Source organism: Lissotriton vulgaris, chromosome 10, assembly GCF_964263255.1.
Source record: "Lissotriton vulgaris chromosome 10, aLisVul1.2, whole genome shotgun sequence".
In the NCBI taxonomy this organism is placed as follows: domain Eukaryota; kingdom Metazoa; phylum Chordata; class Amphibia; order Caudata; family Salamandridae; genus Lissotriton; species Lissotriton vulgaris.
In genome coordinates this window covers 503,778,356-503,805,622 of record NC_141698.1, presented here as the reverse complement: position 1 = coordinate 503,805,622, position 27,267 = coordinate 503,778,356, and the positions used below count along the sequence as shown (strand labels likewise).

Sequence of the window (27,267 nt, the reverse complement as noted above, 5' to 3'; positions counted from 1 at the left end):
TGTCTAGCTTGTCCTGGGCATGAGCAAGATTTAGGGTTGTCAATGCTGTGGGTGGTTACTGTCAACAGAGATGAAGGCTCTTGTATTTAAGCAAGAGCCATGTTGTGGAGTAGGTTGTTATATTCCGTGTACGCATTAAAGTGCCTGGTTACATCTTTCTCTAGGATTGTGCTGGGTTACAGTGGGTTTCAGAGACTGTCAGTCCCTGCGACTAACGCAGTCTCTGAAACCCAATGTAACCCAGCACGGTATTTTTACGAGGGATAATTGCAGCTTTAAGAGTTTGGAGGCTGAGCCCTTTCCAGTTGAAGCTAAGAACTCTTTGCAATTGTTTTTGGGCGTCATGAGCGATTCCTTAAAGTATGATGACGGAGTGACTCTACCAGTCAGTTGTACGTTTTCATTGTGTTTGACGTTTTCAGCAGTTGAGCTCCAGAATAAACAAAAAGCAGACTACAGTAAAGGGATCTTAATGGAGGCGCTGCTGGTTGGGGAAACTGTTCAAGGTTGTCAGCTTGGGTCTACTAATTACTTTTACATTTAAGACAGATAGTCGGTTTTTGCAATACTGTTTTATGGCACAAGGGTTTTTTTGTGCGTTTGTTGGGTTAATTAGTTCAAAGATGATTTTGAACATTTAATATTGATCCAGTTTTGCCTTTTAGAGTCCAAGTTTTGGGCACTTTAAATGGTGTCTTGATAATATGTTAATCATAAAAACTCACGACTCCTGGGTTTCTGGAACATTTGATAGGCCTTCTGTTACATTATAAAAGACTTAAGTATATGTATTTTGATTTGTAAAAGACATAGCCTATGTACTACATCCTGCACCAATGGAGGCCTGCAAGGCACAGTCCAAGGCTGCTTTCTCTAAGATGAGGCCCATCTGCTTTTGAGTAAACTGCACTTTGCTCCATGTAGGCTAGAAAAGCCCCTTTACGCATGCGCTCTTGCTAGTGCTAAAAGATTAGACTTCAGACTGTGAAACAATGACTGTTGGCTGCATATATCTGATTGTGGTCAACGTTTGTCACCTTCAATCAGACAACAGCCGCAGGAAAGAAACTGACAAGATTTCTGCAACAGTATTATGCCCCTATGGTATATGAGGGTCCCATCCCAAGTAATTAGCTTCTGGAAATATTTTAACAATATTAGCAGATCAAGTACATCAGTGACCACACCATATGTAACTAGTAGATGCTTCTTTCTTGTATTGGCAGTTTAAACGTTACATGAAGCAGAATGTTTTGTAAAGGAGAAAAGAAAAAGGTGTTAAGAGCACAAGACCAGATTACATCTTGAACTAATAATGTGTTTTGGTTAGATCGATATTTAGTCTAATTATAATGCTTTTCACTTCACAGGAATTCAAGAACATTGTGACATGCTACTTCGGGAGAATCACCAGAAACAGTAACCAGTCATTGCTTACATTTTTAGTTTTGCAATGCGGAGTAATTTGGGCAGTATCATAGTACAAGAATGCCGTGCAGACTTGTGAATCTTTGCGTGGAAGAATTTCCACCTATAAACTTAACGCAAATGGCATGTGATGTTAAATGAGAACCTTAAGCCAGAAAGACTGGAGTGGCAAACCATTGCGAATAACTCCTCAGATAACCCAACTCGGTAGCCAAATAAAACATTTCCTATGTTAATTTCTTTTAACATCCCTAACGAAAAATAGGGAACCTAATTGTTTACAGTTGTTGTATTTCTTATCTATGCAGATTTAAAAAAATCATGGTGCTGCTGCTTTGATTGATCCAAAGTATCAGGGAAGTGTTACATGAGAACATGAAGAGGTACTTGGAAGATGTATAATGTTATCATTAAGAATAGCTGTTGATATAAATGATTCTTTTTTCTATACAATTATTAAAATTATTTCAAACTGACTTCACCAATCTGTGGTACTGTTAGCCTTAACCCCACTTAAAGTGTTTAAATTAGCACTCACATTAACTGTAGCTGTTCATAATAAATAATTTTTATTTAAAAAAAATATAGGCAATAAATAATTAAAAACCAAGTAAATGGAATGTTCATTTCCAAAACACAAACACCATAAATGTAAACAACATAAACATAAGGCACTGCCATGTCCAAGAACCATGCCGTTTTATAGCTGTTAAACAATATTCTTGTTATGGAGTTTTACTTTTGAGACATGTTGCTGTGTTGAACATCAATGCTTCACTGGGACTTAGAAATAAATAATTTGAAGTAGTCCGGACAGCATTAGTGGTCTTCTTTTGGTATTGGTTTTCTCTGTGGTCTACAGGGTCTGTGAAGTAAAGAACATAACGTACTAATTTTCAGCAGATTTCAATTGCGTGTTGTGAGCATACTAAAATGAACCTTTCAAACCCAGAATAATTATTTGTTAAGGAGGAGTATGGTTTTTCTCTCAAGACACCAATTGCACCCCCTCCCCCCGATTGCTTCAATTACAGCACATTTCCTGGGCATACCGTACTTTCCATCACCAAGAAGGCTATAGGATGGTAAGGTAAAATTTTATTGCAATCAGTATAACAGTTACAATTTTTACAACAGTACAGCTGAGAGAGAAAAAAGGTAAATACTCAACTGGACTATAAGAAGGTACTTAATGAAAGAGTTAATTATCGCTTTAGTCAAATACAAACAGAAACAAATCTTTGATTAGACTAGTAAGCACAGACCATAAAAATGTCAGATTCAATTTGTGACCTAAGTAGGCGGAGTCAGCTACAAAAATCTAACTACCCTTTCTCAAATGTACATTTTTGACTGCTATATAAGAGCTGCTTTCAGAGTACGAATTATATTTTTTGTAAAAAAAAAAAGTCTCAAAAGCCTTTTTTGAAAAGTCCAATGACTGAAGTGCACACAAACAACAAAAATGACATGGTAAGTTTATTATGCTCAGAAGACATACACATTGGGTTTATAGAACCAAGCAACTATTCTTCCCATCTTGTTCATAAAATGTTATAATTTATCATGTAGTCTATAGGCAAAACAGGGCGGATCTCGTAAGTGATTGCAGCGTTCAGCGTAAGACTAAGTAGGTAGCCTCATTTACTCTCACTGAAGAGTTTGCTGTAGTTTGTTGGTCCTTTAAAAACTTTCAGCAGCATGTCCATAATACTTTAGTCTTTCTTTTTTATATATTTCTTTCAGTAGTAATGCAACATTACAACTTTTCCCTACCCCCTCCCTCCTCCAACAGTGGTGGAGTATGCTTCAGCAATTACATTTTACCATGAATTTATAAACCGCATCAGAACAGTATGTGGAACACTTAAAATAGGCAAGTAAGTACTTTGCACCCCATCACTTAATTTGGTTATCCTTCTGCAGTTTCCGGGCCCTGCTCTGCTGCAAATTCCTATATCTCATGCTGGAAATGAACCTCTATCGCACCCGATTCCATTCTACCCCCGTAGCCTGTTCCACTATACACCAACCTGTGTCGTACTCCACACTACGCCCTTACCCATCTTTCAATTTCCATCAGCCATTGTTTCCAGTTAGTCATCCACTTAAATGCTATGCATTTCTTGACCGCCGCTAATCCCAGTTCCAGGACTTACTTCAAATGTTTAGTTTCTTTGGTGCAGGTCACCAGGCCCAGTAAATAGCGCCGTCTGGTTGGCTGCAATGCCATTCTGGTCAATTTCCCCAGTGTATCGACCACCCCCCTCCAAAACATCCCCCATTACTTAGCATGACCACCACATTTGTATACAAGTCCCCACTGCTACCCTGCACTTGGTACATTGTTACGGCTTAGAGGGGTAAATACTGTGCATTCATTGCAGCATTATATAATCCTTATAGACACACACTTATAATAGATCAATTTAAATTGCGCATTACACGTAACCTTTCTACCGGTGTCCAAGATGGATATCCATTCGCGCTCCAATCATTTCTCACCCATATCTCTCCCAGTGTAGCTTCAACGATGCATGCAGGCAGCCGTACGCAGTATCAACAGCGAGTATAACTGTGTGTAATGAGTTTGCCCTCTTCCCCTATGTCTGGTAGTGCCTGGTTCAAGATGTGCCTTTCTGGTTCTTGTGGGAACCCCACACAGGCGTTACAGATAGCAGCTGCTAGTCCAGGAGGCTTCTGCCAGCAACCCAAAACCAGTCTGATTAGCAGGACTCGGTGCACTGTCAGTTGAAAAACCAGCATCCAGTAGCTAAAAAGGGGGCAAAAAAAGTGGGGGGGCTGCAACAAAAACGCCATTTCCTACATTCCCTAAACCATTGATCATGCAGCGCCCGGGGTTGGAAGCACCACTGCGGTATTGGTGCTACATAAGCCTATGCCTGTCGTTCTACCGCTAGTGGAGCATGTTCCGACAATGTGCAGTCCAAATACTGGACCAACCTGAAGTCTGCAACCAGTTCTGGGTGTACAAGCATGTAATCTATTCCAGAAAACAAATCCCATGCGGTAGGGAATAAATGGAGTAACCCTTTGTCCGACCGTGTTGTACCCTCCATACATAGTTCCAGTAAATTTAAGGTGTCCATGCCCTCCAGCAGTACCCTAGAAGATCTGCCTAGCTGTGGGCCTTGAGCTATCCAGGTTTCTAACACACAATCACAGTTTCCCATCCATTTAATTTCATAGTGCACATCTGGTGTGAATAGGCGCATCAATCCTTCTAAAGAATTTGTGGTATCTATTTTCCGGTGTATAGGTGTTCAACAGAACCATGGGTTCACCACATATTTCCCTCAGAACACCTATAAAGCGGCCATCAGCAGCTTTTAATTCATTCTACACTGGCATACACCCATAATAACACCCCGTGCGTTGAGGAAGTAAAACTGGAATACCACAGTATACCCCCCCATTTGTCCTATATCATCTCATGTTCGTACAGTAAAAGTTGCATTTCCTGCAGACTTACTATACACGCCTGTTGCTTTCTTACATATGACCATATTCTCTGCTGCTTGATAGAGTTCAGTATCCCCTAAACGTTCCAAGATAACGCTACCACCTCAATGTGCGTAAGATGTGCTCTGCTTTGGATTTATGACCTGTCTGTTCTGTCGAAGTGCATCATTTCTGTTAGTGCAAGCTCCTCCCCTTGAAACCAAAAACTGTACCGCTACCCCTACCCCCACATATGTGGCCCACCCCAACCTGGCCTCCAAAATCGACACATATGGTGTTAACCCGACCCCCTCTAAATTGAAATCAAACTTCCCCCACATAGTGTGCTCCCCTTGCAGGCCCCACTAATGGGACGGCCCAGGAACTACTCCATTAGTATCCACTCACACAATGGAGAAACGTTTGTGTACCTAGATAACTCTCATACCATATCGGACTTAAGAATAATGCTTAATCATCTGATATTCACCACCACCACCACCCCCCTCTGTTTTCGCACACATTCAGTGTACTCCTCCCATTAGACAATAAACCTGTGTCCATATAAGTGCATCCTCCTCATTTGGGCCTCTCAGTTACTCTCAACAAACTGTATAGCATTCTGTGCATGATAGATGTGTCTCCAGCCGTCCTGCTCAGGCTCATGAGTGCATTGTTGGCCTTCCCTCCCAGGTATATATATTTAGGCCTCACACAACAGGGTATACCATCTGGATGATATTTATTATGTATTAGGGGGAATGGGTGACCAGGTAAACACAACACATAGACAAATTGATATGCTAGGTTAAATGTGGGGAGGGGGTTAATCGTGGGTGCGATCCAAGAGGGCAAGTATAATTTAACTGTGAGTGTTCCAGGTGTGGGGTACACTGTTTTATATTCTGTTGTTGACTAAGAAGTATGTAAGTTAAAACAGTATGCGATGATGTCAAACCAATTGCTGGAACAAGAACCCTATAACAGTCGCTATTGACCGTGTGTACGATGACAATGAGTGACCTGGTTCTGTAAAGCTATGATCTGACCTGTATTACCACTTTGAGCAAAACAAAGAAAAGAAAATAATGCACTGTAAACTGCAAATTTGTTGTAAAATCAATAAAAAACAAAGTTAAACCAACAAAAAAAAGATAGATGTGTCTCTTTCACTGCAAATGCACTCTGAGATGCACTGGAGACAATAGTCAATAAGCCAGTCCTCGATCCCGAAGCTGCTTTCTTACCTCCATGAGCATCTTTCATTTCTTTTGGGTTGCCACGCCATAGTCAGAGTAGAAAGAGTTTGTGTTACCATTATATTCCTCATTGCCTTGCTGACGTCAGAATGCGTGTCCTTATATCTCAGCATCCTAGCAATAAACATTCTTGGCGGTGCACCAGGCTTTGGCCTTCCACCCGGATTTCTGGTGACCCTGTCCACTTGCACTCACCCTCCAACCGCAGTAGGACAACAGGTAGCCATGTTTCCAAAAAACGTTACACAGGGGCGGACTCTGTCTCTTTCGGCAACCCTAGTATTCGAACATTATTGTGTCGGAACCTGTTTTCCACGTCTGCCAATTTGGCCCCGTGCATCTGTAAGTGCCTCTCCTGATCTGCCAGTTGTCTCGTATGAGCCTGGTCTGTTCCATCAGCCCTGCCGCCCAAGTCTTTCTCTGCTCTTTCATCTTATGTATTTCTAGCTCACCTGTAATTGCCACTCTGTCAGTCTTTTCAGTGATGGCCTTGTTGCCCTCCAGCATTTGATGGGGGTTCAGCCTCCCCCTGCACAGGCTCCTTGCTAGGAGTCGCGCCCTGGGCCATCCGGACCAACCCCTCGTCAATTGTGTGCCATGCTTTGGAGGCCGTTCCTGGGCCATCCCTGGTTTTAGGCAGCATTTGTGCAAGATAGTGTGGTACTTTGATTATCTTGGTCTAGTCTCACTGATCTTGTCCCTTCTCGGTACTGGGTCAAGACTGATTTGCATATGGCTGGGCTCAAACTGGAATAGCGTGGGGAGCAAAAACACAATGGATTTAGGCCCAGATCTCTGTACTGGAGTGAATGTATGACATTGTTCTGCATTCTGTACATCCATTTGTTTTTTTTTCCCTTCTCAGTACTTGGCATATAGAGTTGTAGTCGATCAAGCCCCCACCCCAAATCCCCATCACAAGCTTCTGGCATGCTATGTCCACATGTGATATGCTTCCAACTACTCATTCCCTGCCATCCAGGATCTCAGGGTCCGTCGCTATCTGCGACACATAGCCTGCCAGTAAGGCCTTCAAATGCCCTGGGGCAGCCGCATCACTCTTAATTTTCAGTGGCAGGGTGATGTCATGTGTCCCACAAAGGATCTCAATCTGGACTGGAGCCCCCCACTCATTCATCCCCTTCCAGCAGCTCTCAGGGCGCACTCCTCACCTCTCGCTGAGACCTTTCCTCGGCTCTGGAGGAGACCGGAGTGGTCTCAAAATCACACCTCACGGGCTGGCATGGTTGAAGTCCACGGCCCAACCTTACACCGCCCAACAACTCTATTCCCGGCTATCTAGACTCCAGTCCCAGTCTCCCGGCCTGCGCAGCCACTCCCTGCCCAGCTCACTGAGCCATGCACAACATCCCTGTAATTCGCTGGATGGCCACTTGAGCTGTGACCAGTGCCCAGGTACTATTGCACCGTTGCCTAGTGATTCCTCTCGTCCCACAAACGATAAGATGGCATAAAAGTGGTACCCCAGACCTCACATCACTTCAGGACTGTAGAGAAGAACTGACCTGCTTCTCCCTGGACCCAGCAAAGAGCAGCAGCACTAGGAAAGGATTGCACCTGCAGACCTCAAGGGACTGGCAAAGAGTACTGTGCCTGCTGTATACACTTGTGGAATAAGAGCTCCACAATTGCCCAGAACTGAAAGAAGAGTATCTTGTTGCTCCCCAGACTTAGCAAAGAGGCTGCACCAAAGACTCGACTGAACCTAATGGACTTGTCAAAAGTACTGTCCCTGCAGTGGCCACTTTTCGAACAAAGGATCTACTTGTGCTAAACCAGGAAAAGTTATTCCAAGGGGCAGGTTGCTAGCCCCCATTTCAGCATCCGGGATACAAAAGCTGAAGGAATCCTGCACTTGTGAGCCAAGGATCTTCTGCCTGCTGAAGGGCCTCCTGACTGACAGTCCCGACCTGCCCAAGGTGTGCCCTAGTCTGTGGGACCCGTGGCCATCATCTAAGTCGACCCTGGTTGTCCTGCAAGAAAGAGACTTAACCTGTGAACGACAGCTGTAACTGAAGACTAGTGGCAACTGGACTTCACTGGGGCATTGTAGGAGATAGAGTCCTGAGACCAGAGATGACCCTGAAGCTTATGGACCCCTGGGTGACTCACCACTTCTCTTCCACAACTCCAGTAACCAAGGCATCTTCTCAACATCCTGCAACCTCCACATCAGGACCACTTCTTGGCTGGAACGTGATCATGATGAAATCGGCTGTGAAGTCTCTGAGACTGCTGAATCTGACAGGTATTTGTCTCCCAGACCCTAACCGGTCCCTGTGACTGGCTCCCAACCTGTTATGACATTCAAAGAAAAGGATTGGTACTAACCTTTTTAAAATCACTGTTCCAGTTTCCTCTGATAATTTTTTGTCATTTGGCATCTACTTTAAGATAAAAATACATAGTTTATAGAAATGGGTGTTGGATTTTTATTGCGTGGTTTCTTACTTGCCTATTGTTTTGGTTCTTCTAAAATACTTTATACCCATTTCTTTGGCAATGCTTGACTTCTCCGTGCCAAAGCTACCCAAACTGACCTAAAGCATTTGTTAGAGACCTAAATGGACCTGATAGAAATTGTGAGCTTTTTACAGGGTGAGGTCTCCCAACCACATCCCATAATAATCCACTTTATTACATCCATCCTTAGATACAGTATATCACTTTTATTTCTTGCCTAAGGCTCATCGCTGGAAAACTCATGAAGGCAAGTTGCTTGCCCATCTCCTTTAGTTGAATAGTTTCCTCTGCCTGGAGACTAGGAAAGCCAGAGGAGTTTGGGCCAAGAGAAAGAGCATGGAAGGTTTCACAGTTCCTTATACCAAGTATCCTTGTTGTTCGTGAGAGGTAAAAAGTAATCTAAACCCCTCTGCAGGTATCTGCAACAAATTGGTAAAGGTTATCATGTGATCACAAGGTGACTGGCTTGATACTTCGTTAACGACAGATGTAGAATTGAAATCTAGAAAATCATCATGCTCATTTCATAGCCCATTGTTTATATTCTGAACAGCCTTGCCTGGCGCAGCATTAGCTCTCAAATAACTAGATGCTACACTGCATGCTTTATCTTTCTGCAGCTGCTGAATTTGTGATGGCTTGCCCATCACAGCATCGTCTTGACTCTAGACCAACATTCAGAAGAACCACTCAAGGTTTAAAATGAAAAACAATATATTAAGGAAACGCTATGGGTAAGATCAACATTGTCACAAGTTCACAAAGGATACCTAGAAATGCATATTATTTTGTAATGTCCTGAGCCAGCTCCAAGTTACCAGGATATGTGGATCACTGGCAGAATTTCGGAAACACAAATATCATGTGAACAGAATATCCTATCAAAAATATTGACGACCAAAATATTGAGAGGTAAGTTAAAAAATGTAAGGATAGATATGCTATTCTTGACTCCACACATGTACCTAGAAGATATATATATATGGTCATGGTACATACATGTGGAGTTATATATAGTAAAACCGTGCATGCCTGTAGAAACTTACCTTCAAAATATTTTTGTCCTAGCCTCATAACTGCTGTGGAACGTCCAGCTCCAGTGCTGGACGTTCCATTGCGCAGGTGCAGTTCGAACGTTCAACGGCTGACGGCAGCACTACGGAGGTAGTGGTGCCGTCGCCCGGTGAACGTGCGCAGCACTTAAGGGGCAAGATAATCTAGACAGTATTTTGTCCACAAATGTTTTTATTCAATATTTGTTTGCACACCTCTCTCTACACAGGCATGTGGGACCACCTGGGGAGAAAGACTCGCTAGGGGGTACCCTGGTACTAGGTGAAGCTGCAGGACAGGCAGGGAGGATGTTGATGTACCAGTCTATCTCTACACAGGGGGAATGGCCTTCTGAATTCCCAGTGTACCAATGCCACCCATACTAATGACCACTTATTCAAAAACTGAAGGACCCCTAACTCTAAAGCAATAAAGAGAAAAAACACGCACATTTGGAGATTAATCTGATAGACTTCTAGTTGGAGATTCCTTACCTTAGAATTATCCTCATGCGTCAGACTGATCTAAATATTTTTCGTGACCATGATGCCAAGACCTAAATCAATTGACGTGCCATACACCCCGAGGCCTTGAGGAAGCAACCCCTCAAGCTCCTTGCTGCTCGATGTGCGAAGCCGTGATGGTCTCGAGCCCAGTCGCAGAGCCATTCCAAGTAATAGTCATCAAAATTGTCCAGGTGCTGGTCAGTCCCACTAACGGAAGAGGAACATGAAGTTAAAGAGTTCTTCTAGTTTGCCCCATCTGTCGAAGTCACTTGACGAGGGAGCATTGGCATTCGAACCTTACACCTGGGTCTTCTCCATGCCTCCACAAGTTTCCAGAAGCCGTGGAGACCCTGCCCTACTTTGTGAATTCTATAAGGCCATGCACCTCATTTGGTAGGCTTGTCTCCACTGAAGCACCTTTTGGGCCCTGTGTGCTTGGGAGGAGCCCCTACTGGTCTTCCGCCAGCAGGTACCAGTCAGGCCCCTTGGATCCATGGATGGATCAGAGTGGCACCGGACGAGCCACCTCTGCCTTTCCATGCAGTGGCTCCACATCCAACGTCCCTGGCACGTCACTACTATAAACAGCCTGGAAACCAACATCTGTTTTTTAAGCCCCTTTTTCTCATCAATACAGGTAGATCCAGAACTTCCCAATTTCATGGACACAGGGAGTACCTCCTTCTTGTGACATTAAGACCAGCCTATTGGGTTTTGAAGGAGGTAATGAGTGTGATCAGTACAGCTGAAGGATTACCTAGCAGACTCGTGACTAAAGACTTCAGGGATTCTACCCTCATAAATTGAAAACCGGATTCATATTCTGATATCTGCACTAACGATGATGAACTGTAAAGAATAAAATATACTGTAAATAGCCTTGAAAAAGCCCTGGCGCAATTCGCCAAAGGGGCGAAACACGTGTCGGCTGTTCATGTTTTTATCGAAATAAATAAAGAGCAACTTTTCTATAAAATAAGGACTTCTGACTCTGATTATACAAGCAAGGATTGAACCTAAGGACATCAAGATTTGACACCCAACACACTCATTACCTCCTTCAAAACTTTATTGTTCAAAAACTCAAGAGGTCCAGAGTTTTTTTGAGTGTGTTCCCATTACAGAAACTATGTGAAAACTGATATGGACTTGGACTTTCCTGTGGACCACTCCCTCTCTGTAGAAAACTAGCCTATTGGGTACTGACTAGGTCCTCTAGTGTAAACACATCATTACTCAAGGTCCTGAAGAATCGGGAGTTTAATTAATGTAAATGCGAGAAACATGTTGACCTGTACAAACACACACTGACCGGCACTGAAAGAGGAACATTACACTCCATCCAGTGATTGTACTTATACTTTTTAACTAAGACAGGAGACCCCTAGAATTAAAGTTTCTCATAGGTACTCACAGCCTTATTTTAAACCCACTTTTTTGTCTACACAACCCTGGCCCCACACTCGCTCTTCACAAAACGGCTGTTGGATAAAGGATCACTGATAAAGTGCCCCTCCTAGAGGTGAGCCCGTTGGGTATTGCAGCGTCGACCCAATGAGGAGCAGCCCAGATGATGAAGCATGACACCTGCAAAGGTGTATGAGGGCATTACATCCAACAAAATGGATGCCCAGCTATGAACTCACTGAGACCAGTAGCACCACTACACTAGTTTGACTCATACATTTCTCCTCCTGAGGAACAGCTCAGCACCTTTTTGTCTTGATTCTTGGGGGCACACGCTGGTGCTGGACCTCCCACTCTGAGTGAGTGGAAATCGCCCCTCCTCCCCTTTCCCCCTTGTTGAATACACACAGGATCTGGCAGATGCCAGTGGACTGGCTACCCCCCTCCCCCACCATGCTGGCTTTGTTTCTCCGCTTACCGTGGCTACAGAGGAGGGAGCCTTATTTGTTATGGTGGTGAGGAGGGCGGCTGCAGTCCTAGATCTTCAGCTACCCACTATCTCTGTCAAGACTATTGTCTAGGCTGAAGTGCTTCAGGCGGGAGTCACTACATATGAACAGATTCTCCCAGTTAACAAAGCCCTTCAGCATGTCCTACTGGGGACCTGGTCCAAGCCCTGCTCAAGAGCTCCTGTGAGTAGGTTGATTGCCTGCTGCCCTCGCCCCTCCCAAGGGGACCCCAGATTCCTTACAACACGCCCCAACCTGGAGAGCCAGGTGGTCCAAACCTCCACTTCCAAATTAAAATCCTGAGACATTCTCTAACGCTCCCCTGGACAGGGAAACCAAGAGGCTGTATTCCTTGTGGAAGAAAATATTCTCTTCCACCAGCCTGATAAAGTGATCCGTAAGCACCACATGCCTTTTGGACTGATAATCTCACTCTCTGTGGGACTGTTGCGCAGGTGCTTCCCACGGTCTTCGAGGATGCCCGAGCCATACTTTCTCAAACTATTGCTGAAGGGAGAGACCCAGCAAAGTGGGCTGGATACGACTTACTCGCTAGGCAGAGCTGTTTCATTGGTGATGGCGTTACGGTGCCACGACTGGCTTTTCCGGGGATGTCCAGGTCTCACTCATGGACATGACCTCTGGCTCCCGCCTCTTCAGAGACAAGGTGGACACAGCGCTTCAAAGACTGCAGGGCTACGGCCAGGTCCTTGGACCTTTCCATGGCCCCTTGCCAACCACTGTCCACCTTCTGCTCCTTTTGTGACCGTTCCAGCTGTGTCTCCAACTTCCCAACCCCCACGGCCAGCAGACTTCTCAGACTTCTCAGCCTGCATGGCAGAGGACATGGCACCCACAGGCCTCATGGGTCAGTTTGCCGCCGCAGCCTCCAAGCCTCTTTAATTTGCCCTCCGACTATCATGGGCAGCCAGTGGGAGGCAGGATACACTATCACCTGCACTACTGGAGAATGATAACATTCAACCGCTGGGTTCTTCAGAATGTCCAAAGGGGCTACTTCCTCCCCTTTGTGACTACCCCTCCACCCATGCCACCTACGTGCAACAGGCTGGCGGAGACCTCCGCATTTTGTTACACCGCCAGGAAGTGCAGTCTGTTGGCCATGGAGCCATAGAGGGGGTGCCGGCATCAGAACGAGGTCATGGTTGTTATTCCTGCTACTTTCTGGGGCCCAAAGTAGACTGAGTCCTTTGTCACATGGTAGATTTGCGCCCTCTCAATTTCTCTTCCTGAAAAAGGAGAAATTCAAAATTCTCACCCTCGCTTAAGTCCTGTCTTCCCTGGACCTGGTAGACTAGGTGGTAACATTGGACTTGCAGGACGCATACTTCCACATTCCTGTCCTACCTGTCCACAGATATTCCCTGTGGTTCATCAGTTGGCCACAAGCACTTTTAATTTGCCATGCTCCCTTTTGGCCTTACCACCGCCCCTCGGGTGTTCAGCAAGGTGATGGCGGTGGTTGCAGCTCATCTGCGGAAATCAGGGTTTACAGATTTCCCCTATCTCAAAGAAGGGCTGTTGAAGGTGGGCTTGCCCCAGGCTTTCATCTTCCATCTCCAGAATACGGCAGACCTCTTGCCCTCGCTGGTGTTCACTATCAACGTTCTGAAGTCACACCTGATTCTTTCTCAGACACTCCCTTTCATTTGAGCTGTTCTGGACACGGTGCAGTTTCAGGCCTATCCTCCTGAGCAGCCAAGATATTCAGGCTATGATATTGATATTTCAGCCTCTATCCTGGAATTTCAATAAGATTCCTCTGAGGCTGCTGGGCCACATGGCCCCCTGCATCCTGCTTGTGACGCATGCCCAATGGCATTTGTGGGCTCTGCAGTAGGACCAGAGGTTCCAGTTGGCGGGGCATCAGGTGAATCTATCTGACAAGGTCCAGATCTCAGAGGGCGCTGCAAAAGAAATGTAGTGGTGGCTGACAAACCGCAACTGGGTTATGTACAGACCTTCTCCCTTCACCGCGACTAGGTTACGGACAGACCTTTCTCCCTTCCTCAACCAGATCTGATGGCAGTAACAGATGCGTCACTGCTGGGCTGCAGCAGCCATCTGTGACAGGTGGAGATCAAAGGACTCTGATGTCTGGCAGAATCTGGACTCCACATCAGCCTGTTGGAGCTCTGAGCGATCCAGTTGATATTGAAAGCCTTTCTATCCTCCATCAAGAGAAGGCTAGTGCAGTTGTTAATGGACAACACCACCCCCATGTGGTACTGTGGGTAAGGTGAGGTCGTGGACACTCAAGAGGCCTTGCATCTCTGGAAATGGCTGTAACGTCAGGGCATTTTCCTGGTGGTTCAACACCGACCTGCCTTTCTAAACGCCAGACCGGATAAACTCACCCGAAGGTACCTAGTGGTTCACAAGTGGCGTCTCCACCGGAGGTGGTGCAAGGTGTTTTTCAGCAGTGGGGAGAGCCTTGGTTAGATCTGTTAGCGACCATCGACAACACTCAATGCCAGTGGTTCTGTGCACTGGAGTTTGCAAGGAGGCTCTTTCTAGGCGATGCTTTTTGTCTCAAGTGGAACTCCAGCCTCCTGTATGCCTTTCTGCATATACCACTCCTGCTCCGAGTTCTCAAGAAGGCCAGGAATGACCAGGCCCAAGTCATTCTTGTGGCTCTGGACTGGGCCAGAGAGTCTAGTATCCAAGCTATTGAGCATGTCCATCAGGTCTAATAAGTCTGCCCCTTTGGGAGGATCTCCTGTCACAGTAGGGGGGAGGGGGAGTGGATCTCCACCCGACCTGGTCAACGCTCCACCGTCATACATTGAAGTTGAGAGGAGACAGTCAACAGTTTTTCACCTTTTGCCTGAAGCCTGTCATGTAATTTTGGCAGCTCGACATGCCTCCATCAAGACTGTATATGCCCGAAGTTAGAGTAAGTTTCTGCCATGGTGTACAAACAGGTTGACCCTTTATCTGCACTCCTTTCACCAAGTTACTTTCTTAATTCTTACCTTTGCTCTGCATTAGACACGTTGAAGGCTTATTTATCTGCTATTTCAGCTTTTCTGCTGCTGCCAGATCACCCCTCCCTTTTCAAGTGCCCTATTGTAAATTGGTTCCTTAAAGTTCAACACATTTCCTCCCGCTCTCTTCATTATACCTCAGGGGGCAACCTCATTTTGTTTCTTATTTTTCTAATGTGCACTCCACTTGAGCGGCTTCATAACTGCCCTATTAAGCTCCTCACTATCAAGACAACCTTTCAGGTGCCAATTACATCGGACCAGAGGGTCCGTGAAATGCAGGCTACGTCATCTCAGCCTCCGTACATTTATTTTTACCTAGACAAACTGGTCCTTCAGACTCCGGCATCCTTCTTACTGGTAGTCACCCACCCCTCATTGCACATAGGTCAGTCCTTCACAGTGCCTACCTTTTACACTCCGCCTCATCCCTCTAAGGAACAGAAAAGACTTCAGAGGCTGGACCCAAAAAGAGCATTGTTGTTCTACCGTGAAGAAAGAAAAGGAAGGCAGTGCAGAAACAAACTATCTCCAGATGGATTGTACTCTGCAGTATGATCGGCTATGCATTGGTCAAGAAGCCACCCCCAGAGGACTTGCCGGCTCGTACCACCTGAGCAAATGCTGCAAGCACTGCTTTAGTACACATAGTTCCAAACCTAGACATCTGTCATGTCAGGCTGCAACGTGGCTTTGTTGCACATGTTCACCAAGCACTACTGCCTGGACAGTCCGGTCAGTCAGGATGCTGCAGGACTTTCTAGTCTAAATCGGGGACGCAGACCCACCTCCGGGATGTATTGCTTGCGTATCTATTCTAAGGAAAGGAATTTGAGGCTAGAAGTCTAGCAGATGAACAAGTCACTTACCTTCTGGTAGAGTCTCTAGCTGCTGATTCCTTACCAACCTATCCATCCTCCCTGCGAACTGATTTTTAGGTAAAGCGTTGTTCCATTTTCAGAGCCCTAGTTTCATAAACAAGTGGTCAGTGTTCTTCATGGCTCTGCACTCCTGGCATGTAAAGTTGCAAAAAGAAACTGACATCTGCGTGCTGGAGTGGTGCCTATCTAGGCTCCACACACATCACTTCCGGCATGGATGACGCAACGAAGAACTAAATTAAACACCTACCAGCACCCATGGGTACAGCTCATGAAAGATTTCCAGATCCAGTCCGATGCTTGGGAATAATTATAATATAAGGAATCTGTATCTAGATAGACTCTCTGCCAGATAAGGCTTTTCCGAAGGTAAGTAGCTTGTTAGACTGTAAAAGTCTGGATGTGAGGTAATGTTCTCTAAATAAACTTTAAAGTTACACTTAAAAATAATCTGACCTGGTGTGGTCCTTTTCCTATCACAATATGTGTATAGGCATTTATATATATAGCGCACTACTTACCCGTAGGGTCCCAAGGCGCTTCGACCGCTGCGAAACCCTTCCTGGCTTCCCTGAGAGATGGTCCCTTAATGGGTATCTCCAGGGGGGTGAGATAGACATCAACATGAGGAGAACCAGGAGTGGTCTCAGACTGGGTTTTTTTTTTACTTTTATAAGAGACTAATGATTTAATGGCGACAGGGAAAATCATTTCCATCCCTCCCCTCCGTGGCCCAAAAAAACTGGAATTGCCTCTTGAAACTACCAACATGTTAGCATGCTTCCGCTATGAATGCCAATTTAACCCCTTAAGTGTGTGTGTCAGCCAATGGCCAACTCATACACACCCTCCCCAGTGCATCAGTCGGCCATTGGCTAACACAGGGAGGGCTGAGAAGGATCCTCCAGTGCAAGGAACTTTTCTTATTATTTTTTTTTTAGAGATGCAGAATCGCTTCCGTGTCTCTGTCCAGCCCCATCCTGCCCATCGCACTTATGTCACATTATCCCCTCTGAAGTGGACAGGAAGAGTAAGTAAGAGTCCTCTCCCATTCCTGTGGGAATAAATGGGAAAGGCCTTCGCAACTTTCAGGGAGGTTTAGTTTGAAAGGGAATAGTCTCCTCTTTCAAACGAGGCCTTCCTGAAATGGTTTCCTTGCTGTGGATTTGGTTTTCTGAGTCAAGTGTGCCTGTTCCTAAAAGCTGGGTGATTTTAGCACTGAAAACCTTTCGTCGATGCTATTTGCAGGAGAAAAAAAATCCGATGCTTTCTTTTGCAGCCCTTTATTCCCATTCCTCCCTCACCCAAACCAAAATGTAGCTATATTTTGGCTAATTTCTCAGTCCCCTCCGAAGAAATCTACAAACTCTGGGTACCTTTAAAAGCACCAGGATGTTGGAAAAAGAACGCAAATTTGGTGCGGAGACCTTAGGCGGTAAACAAGCATTTGCAATGCAATAGGTCTCGCATTAGGAAAGTTTGAGCTATTGGTACTGTAAATGACATTTTTTATTTATGGTTTGTTTTTGAATATAGCAAAATTAATAGCTTTGTCATTTACAATGCCAATAGTTATAACTTTCGCAAATGTGAAACCTATAGCATTTGTAATGCAATATGTGTTGTATTTACGTGACTTAGATGTATTAATATTACAAATAACAATGGCTTTTAATTTTTTTTAATAATTAATACTTAAATAAAAGTTATTGTAATTTATAATGGCAATAGCTTAAACTTTTGTAAATAATTTTTGTGAAGATTATATTCAGTGTATTTTATTGTGACAAATCCAAGAACAGAAGTGAAATATTAACATCTTTTTGTTACATTTGTAATAAAGCTTGAAACATTGAGAGAACATATTTGAACCAGTTGTTGTTGAATGCTTGCACAGATTGATGCTGTGACACTGAGGGATGTTGTGATGGCGAACGAGTGATGCTGTGGTAGCGCATCGTGATGTTGTGGTGCCCCTGAGTGATGCTGTGGTGGTGCTGAGTGATGCTGTATGCCTTGCTATGTTTTGCTATGCTATGTTTTGTTATGCTATGTTGTATTTTATTATGCTATGCTTTGTTTTGCTATGCTATTATATGTTTTGCTATGCGTTGTGTTTTGTTAAGCCATGCTATGCTATGTTTTGTTGTGTTTTGCTATGTTTTGTTAACACCTTAGCTGCGTGTAAACATTTCTCCCCAGTGCTGCGCTGTCCATTAGAACTAGTGCTGAATGGACGTTCAATGGTCGTGCGCAGCACTGGGGAGGTAGCGCTGCTGACGACCATTGGCCGTCAGCAGCACTTAAGGGGTTAAGCTATGTGTTGTGTTTTGATATGCTATGCTAGGTTTTGCTATCCTATGCTTTGTTTTGTTATGCTCTGCTATGCTTAGTTTTGCTATCCTATGCTTTGTTTTGTTATGCTATGTTTTGTTGTGTTTTGTTATGCTATGCTGTTTTGTTGTGTTTGGTATGTTTTGCTATGCTATTATATGTTTTGTTTTGTTATGCTACGTGTTGTGTTTTGTTATGTTATGCTATGTTTTGTTATGCTATGTTTTGTTTTGCTATGTTTTGTTTTGCTATGCTATGTATTGTTTTGCTATGCTATGTTTTGTTTTGCTCTCCTATGCTTTGTTTTGTGATGCTATGCTTAGTTTTGCTATCCTATGCTTTGTTTTGTTATGCTATGCTTTGTTGTGTTTTGTTATGCTATACTATGTTTTGTTGGGTTTTGCTATGCTATGTTTTGTTGTGTTTTATTATGCTATACTTTGTTATGCTATGCTATGTTTTGCTATGTTTTTGTTATGTTTGCTATGTATCTGAAATCAACAGGTTAGTATTGGATTCCTTACCTTAGAATATCCCCAGGCGTCAGACTGGATCTGGAAACGTTTGCGTAGCAGTACCCTTGCGCGTCGGTAGGCGTCGTCTGCTGCTACGCGTCCGTCATAGTCGCCGGGATGACGTTGCCGGAGTACTTAGACGCCGCCCTTGAGCGCTGCCGTCAGTTCTTTTTTCAGCGCCAGCAAGCGCCGATCCGGAAAAAGTGGTACCCTTAGTAATTTTTTGACCAAACATTTTTGATCATTTTTAATCACTTTTCGAAGCCGAACGACTGACTGTGCCGATAGGGATGCCCAGGTTCAAACCCTGCGTCGACTGCAGCCAACTGATGTCGGTTACCGACCCCCAACGCCGGTGTCTTCATTTCCTGGGGCCTGAGCACGATGACAAGTCGTGCCCCGACTGCCGGGCCTTGACGTCTAAGGCTAGGCGGGAGCGGTCCCGCAAGCGCCTCGAGCTCCGGCAGTCAGCCCCGTGCCGCTCGAGGTCCCGGTCCGGAAGGAGGTCGAGGGACCGGTCAAGGAGCCGGGGTCATCACGGCTCAGAGGATCGACACCACTCCTCGAGCTCCAAGTCCTCAGGTAAGAGGTACAAGAAGTCAAAGAAGCGGCATCGCTCTTCCGACTCCCCCCGACGCTCACGAGGCCCGGGGTACGGGCGGCTCCGCGGGCATGGTGGCCTGCTCCATACCCGCAAGTCCCTGGGCAGAACGCGACGGCGGAGGAGATCAACGCCTTCCTCACGACCAGAAGGTCGCTCTCTCCTCCGTCTGGTTCCGCGGCGCCTTCAGGCCAAGCGGCCCCGACTGGGAGCCCAAGCGGGCCAGGTGCTTTGGCCCTGGTGCCGTCGGCGACTTTGGTCCCGACGCCGCAGGACTCTGCCGGATCCGGTTCCGGTCGTCGCCGGTCGACCTGACCACCTCGCAGGCTCCGGACCCCAGGGTTTGGCCTCCAGAGCCGTCCTCTCCTCGATCTGGGTCCGGCGCCCTCAACGCCGATGGGAGACTTCTACTTCTATGACCCGGCCCCATCATTTGACCCTGAGTACCAGGAGATGGGTGGTCAGGCGGCCTGGGAGGGTATGAGGACCCTCTGGCACATGAATGCCAGCCTTATCAGGACTGGGCAGGTGAGCTAGGGGATGCCAGTGGTTTGGACACTGCGCCAGACACTGGTTTTGTCTCCCCTTCTACAGTGGCTTCGGAGGAGGGGGCTGCCTATAGTGTGGTTTTGACGCGGGCGGCCAAGGCCTTATCCCTTGAACTCCCCGTCGCAGCTGTGAGGACTAACCTCCTCACTGAGGTCCTTTAACCGCAAGCAAGCTCTTCGGTAGCCTCTGTTGCCGTTTAATGAGGCCTTGTCTGACGTTCTTTTGGGCACCTGGCCCAGGCCCACTACAGGTCCCCCTGTAGATAGGAACATGGCCAGACGCCACCGCCCGGCTCCGGGCAACCCTTGCTTCCTGTCCACCCACCCCACCTCCGAGAGCCTGGTCATACAGGCCTCTAACTCCCAGACTGCATTCCCGACGGCTCCTCCCGATCAGGAATCCAAGAGGTACGAACAGTATGGAAAGAAGATGTTCTCACTGAGTTTGGGGTTGCGGTCAGTTAACACTGCGTGCCTCTTGGGCCGTTATACCCACTCTTTGTGGGACACGGTCGCAGACGTGCTGCCACAATGTCCGGAGGAGGCCCGGACTAAACTCGCCCAAGCCCTTGCGGAGGGTCGAGATGCGGCACCGTACTCCATCCGATGTGGGCTGGATACTACGGAATCACTAGGCAAAACGATGGTGGAGATTCGCCAACTTTTATGCTGATGTCCAAAACACCCTCATGGACATGCCGTTTGATGGCCGTCACCTCTTTGGCGACAATGCAGACAGTGCGCTTGAGCGCTTTAAGGACTCCAGGGCTACGGCCAAGTCCTTGGACCTGTCGGCACCGCGCCAGCAGCCTGCTGTCTTTAGCTCCTTTCGTGGCCAAAGAAGGGACGCCCCCACATGTCCTGCCAGCCAAGGGCCACAGACTAACATCCAACGCGGTAGCGGACGTGGTAACTGACGTGGCGGTGCACGGGGACAAAGGCGAGGCCAGTCCACATCCACCCCGCAGCATCCGCCTCAAAGCCCTCCTAGTCAGAGCTTTCAGGCCCACACGACGCCAGTGGGGGGCAGGGTTCGCCATCACCTCCTTCAGTGGCGCACCATCACTTCGGACAGGTGGGTGCTGCAAATCGTCCGAAGGGGCTACTCCCTCCCCTTCGAGACAACCCCTCCAGCTATGCCACCGCAGTACCACCGCGTGTCGGGGGATCACTTGGATCTTCTGCAAGAGGAAGTTACGGCCCTCTTGCCCAAGGGGGCCATCGAGCGCATTCCTGGGCCAGAAGTAGGGTGTGGTTGTTATTCCCACTACTTTCTGGTTCCCAAGAAGGGCAAAGGGGGCTTACGCCCTATCTTGGACCTGCGGAACGTCAACAGCTTCCTCCGGAAGGAAAAGTTCAAGATGCTGACTTTGGCTCAGGTCTTAGCTGCCCTAGACCCAGGAGACTGGATGGTAGCGTTCGACTTGCCGGATGCCTATTTCGACATTCCCGTCCTGCTGGCCCACCGGCGCTACCTGCGGTTCACGGTAGGCACAAGCACTTTCAGTTTACCGTGCTCCTCTTCGGCCTTACCAGCGCTCCACGGGTGTTCAGGAAAATGATGGCGGAGGTCGCAGCTCATCTGCGCAGGTTGGGGGTTTCAGTCTTCCCCTACCTCAACGACTGGTTGTTGAAGGCGGGCTTGCCCCAAACAGTCGTCAGCCACCTCCAGACTACGGCCAACCTCCTGCACCTGCTGGGGTTCTCCATCAATGTGCCGAAGTCACAACTGTGTCCCTCTCAGAAGCTCCTCCTCATCAGAGCAGTCCTAGACTCGGCACAGTTTCGGGTTTATCCTCCCGAACAGCGGGTTCGAGATATTCAGGCTCCGATTCCGATCTTTCAGCGGTTATCCCGAATCTCAGTCAGGTTGACGCTGCGGCTTCTGGGGCTGATGGCCTCCAGCATCACGCCAGGTGGCGGATGCGGGCTCTGCAGTGGGACCTAATGTTTCAGTGGGCCCAGCATCAGGGCAGTGGTGGCTCACGGACCTCGATTGGTTCAGCAGCAGATCCCTCTCCCTACTCCAACCGGAGCACGTAGTTGTGACAGACTCGTCCCTCCAGGGCTGTGAGGGCCCCATGGGAGAGGCGGAGACCAGAGGCCTCTGGTCTCCAGCAGAGTCCCGGCTCCATATCAACCTTCAGGAGCTGCGGGCGATCCGGCTTGCACTGAAGGAATTCCTCCCCTCTGTCCGGGGGAGTGTAGTGCATGAGTTCACAGACAACACCAGCACCATGTGGTACTGCAACAAACAGGGCGGGGTGGGGTTGTGGACCCTATGCCAGGAGGCTCTGCGCCTCTGGCAGTGGCTGGAACATCAGGGCGTGACCCTAGTGGTTCAACACCTGGCAGGTTCCCTAAACGCCAGGGCGGACGAACTCAGCCGTCGGTGCATGATGGATCAAGAATGGCGTCTGAACTCGGACGTGGCGCAAGGTCTCTTTCAGCAGTGGGGAGAGCCTTGGTTAGATCTTTTCGCCACAGAAGAGAACGCACAATGTCATCAGTTCTGCTCGTTGGAATTTCCAAGGCAGCACTCGCTCGGAGACGCTTTTCGTTGTGAGTGGAGTTGCGGTCTGTTATACGCCTTTCCGCCTATACCACTTCTGCCCCGAGTGCTGAAGAAGATCAGACACGACCGGGCCAAAGTCATCCTTATGGCTCCGGACTGAGCACGAAGATACTGGTATCCCGAGCTACTCAGCATGTCTGTCGATTCCCCTGATTCGTCTGCCTCTTCAGGAGTACCTTCTGTCGCAGCAGCAGGGGACGGTGGATCCCCTTTCTTCCCTTCTTTCAGCGGTTCTCCTCTTCTTCTTTCTCTTGCCCAGCAGGGCTCTGCTCTGGGCACTCTAAAGGGCTACCTTTCTGCCATTTCCGTTTTCTTAAGGCTCCCTGATCAGCCCTCTTTGTTCAAGTCCCCAGTTGTAAATAGGTTTTTGAAGGGCATCACTCACATGTTTCCTCCTGTTCCTTTTGTGATGCCTCAGTGGGACTTGAACCTTGTTCTGACCTATCTGATGTGCGCTCCTTTCGAGCCACTTCATAACTGTCCTCTTAGTCTCCTTACTCTCAAGACTGCATTCCTGGTTGCCATCACCTCTGCCAGGAGAGTGAGTGAGCTCCAGGCTCTTTCCTCTAAACCTCCTTTCCTTTCTGTCCATCTGGACAAAGTTGTGTTGCGGACACGACCCTCTTTCCTGCCCAAGGTAGTCACAGCCTTCCACATCGGTCAGTCCATCACCTTGCCCACCTTCTTTCCGCCTCCGCATCCCTCGAAAGAGGAAGAGAGGCTCCACCATCTGGACCCAAAACGTGCGCTCTCATTCCATCTGGATCACACACGCCAGTTCCAGGTGGGTGACCAACTTTTTTTGGGTACGTGGGTGCTAAGAAAGGTCTGGCGGTGCGCAAACGAACGATCTCTTGTTGGGTCGTCTTGTGCATCAAGGCGTGCTATTCTTTGGCTAAAAAGGAGCCTCCTGTTGGGCTGAGGGCCCATTCCACTTGGGCCACGGCGGCTAACACTGCCCTGGGTCGGGAAGTCCCCTTGCAGGACATCTGTCAAGCAGCTATGTGGGCCTCGCTGCACACATTCGCAAGACACTACTGCCTGGACAGCCATTTCCGTTCTCCAGGATTTTCTGGTGTGATCATTGGTTCGCAGACCCACCACCGAGGTTGGTATTGCTGGGGTATCTATTCTAAGGTAAGGAATCTAATACTAACCTGTTTCTTTAAGATGCAGAAGTTACTTACCTTCGGTAACGATATATCTGTAAGAAACAGTAGTTAGTATTCGATTCCTTACCGCCCCACCCATCCTCCCCGTTCTGCGAACCGATATCTAGGGCTAAGGTCATCCCCTTTCAGGGCCCTAGTTTCTTGGCACCAGTGTTGGTTTTTATCATGGCTCTGCGTTTCTGGTACGGAAAAGCTGTGTATAAGAACTGACGTCAGCGCGCGAGGGTGGCGTCTAAGTACTCCGGCGACGTCATCCCGGCGCCGTCATCCCGGCGCCAACAGCGACTGACGCGGAGCCGCAGAAGACGCCTACCGAAGCGCAAGGGTACTGCTACGCTAAAGTTTCCAGATCCAGTCTGACGCCTGGGGATATTCTAAGGTAAGGAATTTAATAATAACTACTGTTTCCTACAGATATCGTTACCGAAGGTAAGTAACTTGTGCTTTGTTGTGTATGCTATGTTTTGTTGTCTTTTGCTATGTTGTGTTATGTTATGCTATGTTTTGTTGTGTTTTGTTATGCTTTGTTGTGTTATGCTATGTTTTGCTATCCTATGCTTTGTTATGTTATGTTTTGCTATCCTATGCTTTTTTTGTTATGCTATGCTGTGTTTTGTTATGCTATGCTGGTGAGGGGGTGTGAGGGTGAGGGGGGTGAGGGGGTGTGAGGGAAGGGTAAGAGGGTTGTGAGGGTGAGTGGGGGTGAAGGGGGGGTGAGGGGTGTGAGGGGGTGTGAGGGGGTGTGAGGGTGAGGGGGTGGGTGAGGGTGTGTGAGGGGTGAGTGAGGGGGTGTGATGGTGAGGGTAAGGGTGGGTGAGGGGGTGACAGGGTGTGAGGGTGAAGGAGTTTGAGGGTTTGAGGGTAAGGGGGTGAGGGGTTGTGAGGGGGTGTGAGGGTGACAGTTTGGGGGTGAGAGGGTTGTGAGGGTGGGTGAAGGTAAGTGGGGGTGAGGGGGTGTGTGAGGGTGAGGGGGTGTGTGAGGGTGGGTTGGTGTGAGGGGGAGTGTGAGGGAGGGTGAGGGGATGTGGGGGTGGGGGTGTGTGGCGGTGTGTGATGGCTTGTATTATAAGGAAACTATTGTGAGAAGATGCTATTGGGTTTTATTCCAAGAAAATGTAATGATACAAATGTCTTGAGTGATGAGAATGAAAGTTGTTGTGTGAATGGATTGGGTTGATTCCATTGCCTTAACTCTACGGGCATTGCTAAGTGTTGTGGTATCAAATGACCATTAGTGCTTCTGTATCCCAGGTACTAGACACAGGATCACAAGTAGTCATGTGCAAGGCCATGTATTTCTGTTCCTGTGAAGTAACCATAGTCCTTGCAAAGAACTAAGTGTCCTTCCTGCGTCGTTTACAAGGATAGTTTTCATCTGAAAATCTGCACTTGTGAAATTTTTTTTACTCAAGTGTTATCTGAATGGAGTCACTTAAGAGGAAAACCTAAGCAAGATAAGCATTCCATACTAAATGCTCACGAGCTCCAGAGCATGGATGCAGAATACTCACAATTAATGCACTTGCCTACAAAATGCTTGCAGGTTACTTGAGCAAAGAAGGACTGCTCCGCGAAAGACGGGCAATGGTTTAGGAAAGAAAAGTGTGTGCTTTCTCTAGGAAACCCCACAAGACTACAGTCACTTAAAACCACTAATCAAAAGTGTTACCACGATCTCCTAAAATAAAACAAAATAAAAGAAAGCAAAATGTGGAAAAATCAGGCTCGGAATTTAATGTGTAAGAAATAAAACTAGAGGGGTGGATTTGTTCCAAGAAAAACTGAGCCACTCTCAATAAACAGGCTCTCTGCATTGCGGGGGAGCGCATTCCTTTGAAGTCTGAAGCTGGGGTGGGGGAGCGCATTCCTTTGAAGTCTGATGCCGAGGCCGATGGTGTTTGATGTGCACGCGCCTGAATCACATGAACTGTACCAAATCCGCAGTTTAGGGAGACTTTTCGGCAGCATACTATAATCTCGCCGATCATACAGCGAGACCTAAAAACATATGGAGTCCAAAGAGTGACCTATCCCCAAATAGCCAAAAAAGGCTCAGCATTTTTTGGGGGGCAGCAGCTAAGGAGCCTGTTCAACTTTAAGTTTTATGTCGGAGTCTAGAAAATCTGTGTAAATTGAATTTCAAACATTTTGCTGGCACAGGTGGCAAACAACTTCAATAACAGTTTCGCGAAACCAACTCTACAGGAATAAAAAGGAGGCATGGATTATTCAAACTAAAACATGCAAAATTGATGGATGTTTGTACATTATATATAATATGCCTGTGTACAATGAACTAAGAGAGAATATATATTGAAAGGACACTAACCATGAACACATTTGTTTAACTCAAATACATTGGTGAAAGAAGGGGAATCTTGAAAAAAAAACTAAATTAATGAAAAATGCAAGCAACATGGTTTATGGAATGTCATGGTACTTTTTTTAAAATGTAATGAATTTTTACTAATTAATTTATTAAGCAGGATATTGTTTATATCGTTGGATTAAGATGTACAAAAATTTCACATTATTTTTGAAAAAATATATTTGTTATGAAATATATACTTTATATTTTTCATATTGTAGCCTATGAGAAAACAACACACAAAGCACTTTTTGATATACAGACCTCTTTTTATCTTATCTTAACTCTAATCGGCATCTATATCTTAATTAAGAAATCATTATGGCTTGATCAGATCTATCCCTTATGAAAATAATTATAATTTTATTCTCATGTCATCGTAAGAAATATGAATTAATTTTTGTTACATATTGATAATTTTAATGAATGTCATGCTTAACAGTTTTATCAAATTCAATTTAGTACTTCACTGTAATTAATGATTTTTTTGTACTTAAACTGGTCAATTTTAAACACGAGAATTGAATATGGACACATTCGTGATACCAACGGTTAGCATCGAGAGAAAAAAAATATTTTAATTGAGCAATCAATTTCTTTTTATAAATTGTATATTGTATAAATTGTGAATGTATGCCCCCATGAAAATGAAATTATGCACTTGCTGCCATATAATGTTGATTAAATGTACTTTACAGATAGAATTGTACTTTTGCACTTTAGATGACACCCTAGACTAATGGACTCTATAGTCCAGTAGAAGGCGGAGAGCCGAAACGCGTAGACGTCCATATTTTTGTTTTGCACTATGGTGTGCGGAATAAACACTTTTAAAAATGCAAATTACCTGCTGAGTTCACTTTTGTTTGGGGCTGTGAAGTCCTCGCCGCGTGAAGGTGTGGAAATTGTTGGAGATATATATATATATATATATATATATATATATATATATTTATTACCTACTGGCGGTCGTCTGTAGATAGTTATAGTTAGGACCTAGTTTCCATAGGAAATCCACAACATTTTAATTGGAATAACTTTGGCGCCAGTGGATGAATCTTAGTGAATTTCTCCAAGAAAATGGCCTGCTCGGTCCGCTCCTTCCCTGAAAGTTTAGGGGTGATTCGTCAAGTGGGGGCCGAGAAAAAAGGTGGGTC

At 46.4% G+C, this 27,267-nt stretch overlaps 2 protein-coding genes across 3 annotated transcripts in view; one reads left to right on the top strand and one right to left on the bottom strand.

The window, feature by feature from the left end:
• The window catches only part of NUBP1 (NUBP iron-sulfur cluster assembly factor 1, cytosolic), a 269,261-nt gene extending 267,019 nt beyond the window's left edge, over positions 1 to 2,242 (top strand). For both annotated transcript variants that reach the window (XM_086941360.1, XM_086941359.1), the window contains one exon: positions 1,371 to 2,242. In XM_086941360.1, the coding sequence (XP_086797486.1) occupies positions 1,371 to 1,423 (53 nt within the window). In that variant the 3' untranslated portion in view covers positions 1,424 to 2,242. The remainder of the gene's footprint in view (positions 1 to 1,370) is intronic.
• The window catches only part of TVP23A (trans-golgi network vesicle protein 23 homolog A), a 158,496-nt gene continuing 133,235 nt past the window's right edge, over positions 2,007 to 27,267 (bottom strand). Inside the window, exon 7 of the mRNA XM_086941361.1 lies at positions 2,007 to 2,293. Coding sequence (XP_086797487.1) covers positions 2,285 to 2,293 — 9 coding nt within the window. The 3' untranslated portion in view covers positions 2,007 to 2,284. The remainder of the gene's footprint in view (positions 2,294 to 27,267) is intronic.